The sequence below is a fragment of the Nesoenas mayeri genome (genome assembly GCF_963082525.1).
Source record: "Nesoenas mayeri genome assembly, chromosome: 1".
In the NCBI taxonomy this organism is placed as follows: domain Eukaryota; kingdom Metazoa; phylum Chordata; class Aves; order Columbiformes; family Columbidae; genus Nesoenas; species Nesoenas mayeri.
In genome coordinates, this window is record NC_137541.1 from 682,266 (window position 1) to 692,738 (window position 10,473).

General features: G+C 73.0%; 3 protein-coding genes across 3 annotated transcripts; all 3 read left to right on the forward strand.

Annotated features, from left to right (window-relative positions):
• Positions 1-48: 48 nt before the first annotated feature.
• On the forward strand, positions 49-2,407 carry CIMAP1B (ciliary microtubule associated protein 1B; the record flags this gene model as incomplete). Its single annotated transcript, XM_080358224.1, has 6 exons — positions 49-157; positions 259-462; positions 544-645; positions 1,193-1,314; positions 2,089-2,229; positions 2,330-2,407. 6 exons carry the CDS (start codon positions 49-51, stop codon positions 2,405-2,407), a joined length of 756 nt encoding a protein of 251 aa, XP_080214350.1.
• A 702-nt stretch (positions 2,408-3,109) lies between these two features.
• TYMP (thymidine phosphorylase) lies at positions 3,110-8,388 on the forward strand (the record flags this gene model as incomplete). Its single annotated transcript, XM_080358235.1, has 9 exons — positions 3,110-3,236; positions 3,697-3,899; positions 3,971-4,069; positions 5,102-5,231; positions 5,441-5,559; positions 6,014-6,176; positions 6,631-6,861; positions 7,956-8,096; positions 8,180-8,388. 9 exons carry the CDS (start codon positions 3,110-3,112, stop codon positions 8,386-8,388), a joined length of 1,422 nt encoding a protein of 473 aa, XP_080214361.1.
• A 152-nt stretch (positions 8,389-8,540) lies between these two features.
• On the forward strand, positions 8,541-10,023 carry SCO2 (synthesis of cytochrome C oxidase 2). Its single transcript, XM_080359685.1, has 2 exons — positions 8,541-8,608; positions 9,259-10,023. The coding sequence occupies exon 2, from the start codon at positions 9,261-9,263 to the stop codon at positions 10,008-10,010; it is 750 nt and encodes a 249-aa protein (XP_080215811.1). The 5' UTR covers positions 8,541-8,608; positions 9,259-9,260; the 3' UTR covers positions 10,011-10,023.
• Positions 10,024-10,473: the final 450 nt, after the last annotated feature.

Below are 10,473 nucleotides of genomic sequence, written 5' to 3' on the forward strand. Positions count from 1 at the left end.
CTCCGGCTCTGGGGCTGAGGGGCCGCGTCGCTCTCCGCAGGGGTCGCCATGTCGAACGACGGGTGGGTGGGCAGCTGGAGGCCCCACCGCCCCCGCGGCCCCATCGCCGCCCTCTTCAAAGGCCCTGGGCCCAAGTATGGGCTCCCCACCAACGTCGGTGAGTCGGGGCGGCGGGAGGCCGGGGGGCGGCGGTGCCGCCGGTGAGCGGGGGGACGGGCACCGGGGGTCCCGCCGCCCACCGAGCCCCCGCCCGCCCAGGCTACCGGCTGCACGACCCGTCGCGCTGGCGCGCCCCCGCCTACAGCTTCGGGCTGCGCACGGAGGGGCGGCTGCACGAGCGCTCCCCCGGGCCCGTGTACGGGCTGGCCCGGGGGCTCACCGCCCGCGGCAAGGACGGGACCCCCGCCTACTCCATGTACAGCCGCCCCCGCGACCTGCGGCCCATGGACACCCCCGGGCCAGGTGAGGGGGCTGGGGCCCTGGGGGGTGGCGGGGCTGGGGACCCCGGCCGTGCCCGTGGTGACCCCCCCGCTCTGCCCCCAGCCCGCTACGCCCCCGAGAAGGCCAACGCGTTGGCTTTTCCCTCGGCGCCCGAGTTCTCTCTGGCCTCCCGCACCCGGCAGCTCAGCACCCAACAGACGCCGGGTAGGACGGACGGGGGCCGGGATGGGCCCCCAGCGTCGTCCCTGGGCTGGGCTGGGACCCCCAACATCCCCCGTGGGCCGGGCTGGGACGCCCGTCATGATCCCTTCATCATCCTTGGGCTGAGACCCCCAGCATCCTCCCTGGGCTGGGACCCCCAACATCCCCCTCAGGATGGGTTGGGACCCCCAATGTCCTCCCTGGGCTGGGACCCCCAACATCCTCCCGGGATGGGTTGGGACCCCCAGCGTCCCGCCTCAGCTGGGTTGGGCTCCCCAACATCCCCCCTGAGATAGGCTGGGACCCCCAATGTCCTCCCTGGGCTGGGCTGGGACACCCATCATGAGCCCACATCATCCCTGGGCTGCGCCCCCGATCATCCCCATGCTGAGCCCCCATCATCCCTGGGCTGAGCCCCCATCATCCCTGGGCTGAGCCCCCGATCATCCCCATGCTGAGCCCCCATCATCCCTCGGCTGAGCCCTCCCTCCCTGCCCAAGGGGGGTCACCCCCGGCCCCCGGCAGAGCCCCCTGCTCCCCGTTTCCCCAGGCCCCGCTGCCTACCGGCTGCCCCCCATGCTGGGGCCGCGCGTGGTGAACAAGAGCTCAGCCCCCAACTACTCCATCCCGGGGCGCAGCAACCACGGCGCCTTCTACGAGGATCTGTGCAAGGTGCCATGGGGCTGGGGTACCGGGGGCTGGGGTGTCGGGGGGCTGGGGTATTGGGGGCTGAGGAGTCAGGGGGATGGGGTGCTGGGGGTCAGGAGGTCTGAGGTGCTGGGGGACTGGGCTGTCAGGATCTGGGGTGCCAGGGGGCTGGGGGTTTGGGTGCTGAGAGTCTGAGGTGCCAGGAGTCTGGAGTGCTGGGCTGCCAGGGGAACAGGGGTCTGGGGTGCTGTGAGGCTGGGGGCTCTGGTTGCCAGGGGGCTGGGAAACTGGGGACTGTGGGTGCCAGGGGGATTGGAAACTGGGGGGCTGGGGTGCTGTGAGGCTGGGGGGTCTGGATGCAAGGGATCTGTGTGCTGGGGGTCTGGGAAATTGAGGGGTCTGAGTGCCGGGGGTCTGTGGTGCCGTGGGACTGGGGTTCTGGGGGGTCTGGGTGCTGGGGGTCTGTGGTGCCATGGGGCTGGGGGGTCTGCGAGTCTGGGTGCCGTGGGGCTTGGGGGTCTGGGTGCTGGGGCTCTGGGTGCTGGGAGTCTGTGATGCCGTGGTGCCATGGGGCTGGGGGGTCTGGGGGTCTGTGTTACCGTGGGTCTGGGGGGTCTGGGGGGTCTGGGTGCTGGGGGTCTGTGGTGCCGTGGGCTGGGGAGTCTGGGGGGATCTGGGTGCCGGGGGTCTGGGTGCTGGGGGTCTGTGGTGCCGTGGGGCTGGGGGGTCTGGGAGTCTGGGTGCCGTGGGTCTGTGGTCCGTGTGCCGGGGACACGACCCCGCAGGCTGTGCCCGCAGACGCCGGGGCCGTGCGGGTACCGCGTGGTGAGCGCTGACGTGTACAAGCGGCGCGCCCCGCACTACTCCATGCTGGCGCGCACCGCGCTCCCCGGGGACAGAACCCAGAAACCCGGCCCCGCCAGCTACAGCCCCCAGCAGGTGGGGGCTGCGGGGGTCCCGCCGGCGCGGGCGGGGCCGGGGGGCGGCCGGGGGCGGCCGGGACACCCCCGGCGTCACCGTGTGTCCGCCCGCCCCGCAGCGCCGGCCGGAGGGGCTGACGTTCGGGATCCGGCACTCGGACTACGTGGCTCCGCTCATCGTGGACGTGCCCGAGTAGGGGCCGCGGGGCCGCGCTGGCGGGAGCGACCCCAAAGACCGATGGATGCACCAGCCCGTGGCTCTGCTCGTGTGTCGCCGCGTCCCAGCCGGGGCTGTCCCCGCTCCGCCGTGGCCATCGCGGGGGGTGGGAGCACCGGCCCCCGCAGCTGCCCCTTCCCCAGCTCGTGTCCTGCTGTCCCCTGGAGGGGTCATGCATGGCGAAGGGGGGCTGAGCGCTGGCCCCACAGCCCCATGGCTGCGAAGGGACCGGCCGCCCACATCTCCTTTGGTGCCCCCCTCCGGCACCTACTCAGCCCCCCCCACTCAGCCCCCTGCTCTGTCTCCCTGGGCCCCGGGTCACCCCAGCGTCTGGGGGACACGCACGGTCACCCCGATCCCATAGAGGACCAGGGGGTGTTGGGGTGGCACTGGGCTTCCAGCCAGGGAGGGGACACTTGTCAGCAAAGTGCTGCGGGACACCCCCATGCTGAGAGCACCGTGGGTGCTGCACCGACCAGGTGTCACAGGTGCCACCAGGTGTCACAGGTGCCCCCCCGCCTGCCCGACCCTCGCCCTGGGGACAGAGTCCAGCGCTGGAAGCGCCTCCTCGCCGCGGGCACGGGGCCAGGCTGGGCAGGCTGGGCAGGCTGAGCGCCGCGGGGGCCAGCGGGGGCACCGGGGGGCCCGCCGGGGGGGTCGGGGTGCCGGCGGGGCGACGGCGATGGCCGCCCAGGCCTCGCTCCCCACCCTCATCCGCAAGAAGCGGGACGGGGAGCGGCTGCAGGAGCCCGAGATCCGGAGCTTCGTGCGCGGCGTCACCGACGGCACCGCGCAGGAGGGACAGATCGGTGGGGGCGCGGCGGGGGGACACTGCCCGGGACACGCGGAGGGGACGGGGGGCAGGAGGGGGGTGTGGCAATGGGAGGCGGCAGGGGACACAGCTGGGGGCACGGGTGGGGGACATGGCACCGGGGAACACGGGGGAGACGTGGCCAGGATGGACCTGGGGGGACATCGCCAGGGGACCTGGCACAGGGACACGGCAAAGGCCAGCGCAGCGGGACACATGGGGGACGTGGCCAGGGCAGGGTGGGGGTCCCCGACAACGGGTGTTGGAGGGGGGTGCAGGGCAGCGCATGGGACACTGCTGGGACATGGCAGGGGGGTCATGACCAGGGGACGCAGCTGGGGATCCCCCTGAGGGGACAAGAGACCCTCAGGGTGGGACGGGGACGTCAGAGCCGGGGGCTGCAGCGCCCTGGGGGCCCCGGGGAGGCCGCGGGGGGTCACCGTGCCCCGTGCCCCCAGGCGCCATGCTGATGGCCATCCGGCTGCGGGGCATGGACGCGGGGGAGACGCTGGCGCTGGCGCGGGCCATGGCGGGCTCGGGGCGCGCGCTGGCCTGGCCCCCCGGCTGGCGCGGGCTGCTGGTGGACAAGCACTCGACGGGCGGCGTTGGGGACAAGGTCAGCCTGGCCCTGGCCCCCGCCCTGGCTGCCTGCGGCTGCAAGGTGAGCGGGGGCACCGGCCGGGGTCCCTGTGTCCCCTGTGCCCCCCGGCGCCCACCCGCCCGCGCCCTCAGGTGCCCATGATCAGCGGCCGGGGCCTGGGCCACACCGGGGGCACGCTGGACAAGCTGGAGGCCATTCCCGGCTTCCGCGTCACCCAGAGCCCCGAGCAGGTGAGGGACAGGGACACGGCCACCGCCGCACCGTCACCCTGTGGGGACACCGGGCCGGAGGGGACTCCCATGGGGATGGTGATGGGACACAGAGCTCGGGCGGGATGGGGGATGCCAGTGGGACACGGGATGCTGATGAGACACAGACGGCAACAGGATACAGGGTGCTGACAGGATGGGGGATGCTGAGGGGACAGGGGATGCCGAGGGGACACAGGATGCCGGGGTGCCGAGGGGACATGGGATACAAGATGCTGACAGGACGGAGGATGCTGAGGGGACAAGGAATGCTGAGGGAACATGGGATACAGGATGCTGAGGGCACGATGTGGGATGCTGATGGGATACAGGATGCTGACAGGATGGGGGATGCTGAGGGGACAGGGGATGCCGAGGGGACAAGGAATGCTGAGGGGATACAGGATGCTGACACGATGTGGGATGCTGATGGGACACGGGATGCCGACAGGATGGGGAATGCTGAGGGGACAGGGGATGCTGAGGGGATATGGGATGCTGAGGGGACACAAGATGCTGAGGGGACACAGGATGCTGAGGGGACATGGGATACAGGATGCTGACAGGACAGGGGATGCTGAGGGGACAGGGGATGCTGAGGGGACATGGGATACAGGATGCTGACACGATGTGGGATGCTGATGGGACACAGGATGCTGACAGGATGGGGGATGCTGAGGGGACAGGGGATGCGGATGGGACACAGGATGCTGATGGGATGCAGGATGTAAAAGGGACCCAAGATGTCAAAGGGACACGGGATGCTGACACGGTGCGAGATCCTGATGGGACACGCGATGCCAATAGGACACAGATGCTGATGTGACATGGCATACCGATGGGATAATAGAGCTCCAGTGGGGTGTCAAGGAGCTCGAGATGCTGAGGGGACAGGGGATGCAGGATTCTGACAGGATGAGGGACACTGATGGGACATAGGACACCGATGGGGCATGGGACACCGATGGGACACAGGATGGTGCGAGGACCCTGTGCTGACTCTCGCTCCCGCAGATGAGGAGCATCCTGGAGCGCGTGGGCTGCTGCATCGTGGGGCAGAGCGAGGAGCTGGCGCCGGCCGACCGGGTGCTGTACGGGCTGCGGGACGTCACCGCCACCGTCGACAGCCTGCCCCTTGTCACCGGTACGGGAGGGACAGGCGGCTGGCACGGTGCCCGGCGGGCAGAGGCGGGCAGGGGTGGGCAGGGACAGGCAGGGGCGGGCAGGGGCGGGCAGGGACAGGCAGGGGTAGGCAGGGACGGGCAGGGGTGGGCAGAGGCGGGCAGGGACGGGCAGAGGCAGGCAGGGACGGGCAGGATGGGGGCAGCAGCCCAGCGAAGCTGCCCCCCCCAGCCTCCATCCTGAGCAAGAAGGCAGCAGAGCAGCTCTCAGCGCTGGTGCTGGATGTCAAGTTCGGGAGCGCAGCCCTGTGCCCCACGCAGGACAGTGCGCGGGAGCTGGCCCAGAGCCTGGTGAGCCCCCGGCCCCCTGTGAGCCCACTGAGCCCTTTGGGAGCCCCCGGCCCCCTGTGAGCCCTCTGTGAGCCCCCACTGTGCCCTTTGAGCCCCCTGTGAGCCCACTGAGCCCTCTGGGAGCCCCCTGGGAGCTCCCTGTAAGCCCATTGAGCCCTCTGTAAGCCCCCAGCCCCCTGTGAGCCCTCTGTGAGCCCCCAGCCCCCTGTGAGCTCTCTGTAAGCCCATTGAGCCCTCTGTAAGCCCCCAGCCCCCTGTGAGCCTTCTGTGAGCCCCCAGCCCCCTGTGAGCTCTCTGTAAGCCCATTGAGCCCTCTGTAAGCCCCCAGCCCCCTGTGAGCCCATTGAGCCCTCTGTGAGCCCTCTGTGAGCCCCCATTGCCCCCTGTGAGCCCCCATTGCCCGCTGTGAGCCCCCATTGCCCGCTGTCAGCCCCCGGCCCTGCTCCTGCCGCAGGTTTGGGTGGGCGAGCGGCTGGGCATCCGCACGGCGGCCGTGCTGAGCCGCATGGACGAGCCGCTGGGCCGCTGCGTGGGCAACTCGCTGGAGGTGCTGGAGGCCCTGGAGTGCCTGGAGGGGGGCGGCCCCCCCGACCTGCGGGAGCTGGTGACCGCCCTGGGTCAGCCACGGGGACAGGGGACGTGGGGACAGGGTGGGCATGGCCTGGGCCCCCACACGAGTCCCCTGACCCAGCCCTGCCACCCCACAGCCCGGGGGTCTCCCTCACTCCCAGCCCTGCCCCCCCCGGCCATGGGCACCTTCCCTGGGTGTCCCCCCGCCCTGCAGCCCCCCAGCCTTGGGGTCTGTCCCTGTCCCCGCAGCAGCCCTGCCCCGTCCCCCTGCCTGCGCACTCCAGGGTCCTGTCCTGTGCCCCTGTCCCCTTCCCCTGCCTTGCCCCCCTTCCCTTTGACACCCCAACCCATCCCCCCGCCCCTTGAGCCCCCACACTGGCCCGCCCATCACCCCCATCCCCCCCAGCCCCCTGCCCACCCCACAGGCCGCCCCCCAGAGCTGGTGTTTCACCCACGGAGGGGCGGGGTGGCTGTGGGGTCCCCACCGTGGCCCCCCCGCAGGTGGGCTGCTGCTGTGGCGCTGCGGGCTGGCCGGGGGTGCCCCGCAGGGCCGGGAGCGGCTGGGCCGGGCGCTGGACGACGGCTCGGCCCTGCGCACCTTCGAGGCCATGCTGGGGGCGCAGGGGGTGCCCCCCAGCACCGCCCGCCGCCTGTGCAGCGGGACCCCCGCGCAGCGGCGCGGCGTGCTGGGCCAGGCCAGCGTCTGCGAGGAGCTGCCGGCGCTGCAGGGGGGTGAGTGGGGACAGCGCTGCCCTCCCCATCCGCACACACCCACCCTGCCCTCACCCCGCGCTGCCCCCACCCTGCACCCCTCGGGGGCCCCTGCACCCCCTGCCCTTTGCTTCACCCCCATGCGGGGTGCTCAGGGCTCCCCTGGCTTATTCCTCACCCCCCCATACGGTCCCTGCTTGTGCCCCCCTCCCCACATCCCCTGTCCCTGGGGCTCCCCACACCCCCCAGACCCTGCCCCCCCTTGGGCGCCCCAACCCCCAGTCCCCCCAGATCCCTGCCCACGCCCCCATCCCCTGTCCCTAGGGGCCCCCAATGCACCAGACCCTGAACCCCTTGGGGACTCGGGGCTCTCCAACCCCCGTGGTCCCTGTGTCCCCCTGCCTGCCCCACACCTGCTGTCCCTGGGGCCCCCCAACACCCCAGATCCTGCCCACCCCCGTCACCCCCATCCCCTGTGCCTGGGGCTCCCCCAGCCCCTGCCCCCTGGGGGTCCCGGGACTCCCCATTCCCCCATTCTCCGGTGGTCCCTGTGTCCCCCTGCCCCCCACCCGCTGTCCCTGGGGTTCCCCAACACCCTAGATCCTGCCCACCCCCGTCACCCCCATCCCTTGTCCCTGGGGCTCCCCCAGCCCCCTGCCCCCACCCACTGAGGGTCCTGGGACTCCCTGTTCCCCCGTGGTCCCTGTGTCCCCCTGCCCCCCACCCGCTGTCCCTGGGGCTCCCCAACACCCCAGATCCTGCCCACCCCCCCCTCCCCACCCCGTCCCCGGGCTCCTCCTGCCCTGTCCCGGGGGTCCCCCCTGCCCTGTCCCCGGGGGTCCCGGGGCTCCCCGCTCCCGGGGTCCCCCCTGCCCTGTCCCTGGGGGTCCCCCCTGCCCCGTCCCCGGGCTCCCCCTGCCCTGTCCCGGGGGTCCCCCCTGCCCCGTCTCCGGGCTCCCCCTGCCCTGTCCCTGGGGGTCCCCCCTGCCCCGTCTCCGGGCTCCCCCTGCCCTGTCCCTGGGGGTCCCCCCTGCCCCGTCCCCGGGCTCCCCCTGCGCTGTCCCGGGGGTCCCGGGGCTCCCCGCTCCCGGGTCCGTGCCCACGCGTGTCCGCAGGCTGGGTGCAGCGCGTGGCGGCGCTGCCGCTGGCGCGGGTGCTGCAGGAGCTGGGGACCGGCCGCGCGCGCGCCGGGGACGCCGTGAAGCCCCGCGTGGGGGCGGAGCTGCTGGTGGCCGCGGGGCAGCGCGTGCGGGCAGGTACCGGCAGCGGCAGCGGGCGGGGGGGAGCGAGGCGCCCCCGAGCCCCGCCCCCCAGCCCCGCCCACCCGCGCTGCCCGCAGGGGAGCCCTGGCTGCGGCTGCACCACGAGGGGGCGCTGAGCGGCGCGGCGCGCCGGGCCCTGCAGGGGGCGCTGTGCCTGGGGCCCGCCCCGCCCCCCGCGCCCCCGCCCCGCCTGGCGGAGACCGTCCTGGGGCCCGGGACCCCCCCGGGGCCCCCCGGCACCCCCGAGCCCCCCGGACCCCCCGCTCCGGCGGGGGACGGGCGGTGAAACCGCGTCCTGCCCGCCCGGCCCGGGGTCACGGCTGCGCCCCCTGGCGGAGGCGGCGGCGCGCATGCGCAGAGGCGCCGCCTCACGGCGCAGTGCGCATGCGCCCGCCCCGCCCGCCTCCCGCCCCGGTACTTCCGCCTCCCGCCCCGGTACTTCCGCCTGGGGTACCGGCGCGGCGGGCAGCGGCGGGCGGCGCGGGGCTCCGGGGCGGAGGGCAAAGGTCAGTGGGGTCACAGGGCACCGGGGCGGGGGTCAGAGGGCACGGGGGCAGGGCTGTGGGATATGGGGCAGTGACGAGGTGAGGTCAAGGGGCACCTGGGGGTCACGGCTAGGAGGCCAGAAGGCCCGGGGTGCGGGTCAAAGGGCAGGAGGAGGGGGCTGAGGGGGCTGGGCTGAGGGGTCAGAGGTCACAGGGTCGAGGGGTCAGAGGGGGGCTGGGCTGAGGGGGCAGAGATGAGGGTCAAAGGGCAGCAGGGAGGGAGGCAGAGCCACTGGGGGTCAAGGCCAGGGGGTCAAACGGCAGAAGGAGGGGGGCAAGGGGTCAGAGGGGGCTGGGGTGAGGGGTCAGAGGTCACAGGGTCTAGAGGTCAGAGGGGGTTGGGGCGAGAGGCCAGAGGTCACAGGGTTGAGGGGTGAGAGGGGGCTGGGGCAAGGGGTCAAAGGTCACAGGGTCAAGCGGCCAGAGGTCACAGGGTCTAGGGGTCAGAGGTCACAGGGTCTAGGGGTCAGAGGGGGCTGGGGTGAGGGGTCAGAGGTCACAGGGTCTAGGGGTCAGAGGGGATTGGGGTGAGGGGTCAGAGGTCACAGGGTCTAGGGGTCAGAGGGGGCTGGGGCGAGGGGTCAGAGGTCACAAGGTCTGTTCCCCCCCAGCCATGTTCCCGGCGCTGCTGCCCGCCCGCTGCCTGCGCTGCCTGTGCCGGGTCCCGCGGCCCCCGCCGCGCCGCCCCCTGTCCTCCTCGGCTCGGCCGGCGCGGCTGGGGCTGGGTGCGCGGCTGTGCGTGGTGGCGGGCGCGGGCGCGGCGGCGGGCGCGGGCTGGCTGTACCTGCGCGCCCAGCGCGAGCGGCGGCAGCGGGAGCGGCGGCGGCAGGAGCTGCGGGCGCTGGCGCTGGGCCGCGGCGAGTTCCGGCTGCAGGACCACGCCGGGCGGGCGCGGCGCATGGGCGACTTCCGCGGGCGCTGGGTGCTGCTGTACTTCGGGTTCACGCACTGCCCCGACGTCTGCCCCGAGGAGCTGGAGAAGCTGGGCCGGGTGGCGGAGCTGCTGGAGCGCGACCCGGCGCTGCCGCCGCTGCAGCCGCTGTTCGTGACGCTGGACCCCGAGCGCGACGACGCGGCGGCGCTGGCGCGGTACGTGCGCGACTTCCACCCGCGGCTGCTGGGGCTCACGGGCGGCGCCGAGGAGGTGCGGGCGGCCGCGCGGGCGTACGGCGTGTACGCGGCGGCGGGGCCGCGCGACGAGGACGGCGACTACATCGTGGACCACAGCGTGTTCATCTACCTGCTGGGCCCCGACGGGCTCCTGCTCGACTGCTACGGCCGCGCCAAGACGGACGCGCAGATCGCGCAGAGCGTGCGCCGGCACATGCAGACCTACGAGCCCGTGCTCCAGGACGGGGAATAAACCGCGCGTGCGACGGGCTGTCCTGTGGCCTTGGGGGTGGGAGGAGGGACCCCCACCAGCGCCGGGACTGTCCCTAGAAGGTGGTGGGGCCCAGGCAGACAGACAGAGGGACACCTGCCAGCCAGACAGAGGGACACCTGCCAGCCCTTACGACCATCACCTGGGGAAGAAGGTGCCGGGCAGGCAGGTGGAGAGATCCCCCCAGGACCATTCAGGACCATCCCACAAGGAGGAAGGCTCAGGGCAGGGGGCAGAGTGACCCCTGCGGTCCCCAAGACTGTCCCCTGGGGAAAAAGGTGCCAGGCAGGCAGGTGGAGCGATCCCCCCCCCGCCAAGACCATTCAGGACCATCCCACAAGAAGGCTCAGGGCAGGGGGGCAGAGCGACCCCCTGGGCCCCAGGACTGTCCCGCTGGGAGAGAGACCCCAGGTAGGCGAGGAGAGGGTCCCCCTCGCCCCCAGGA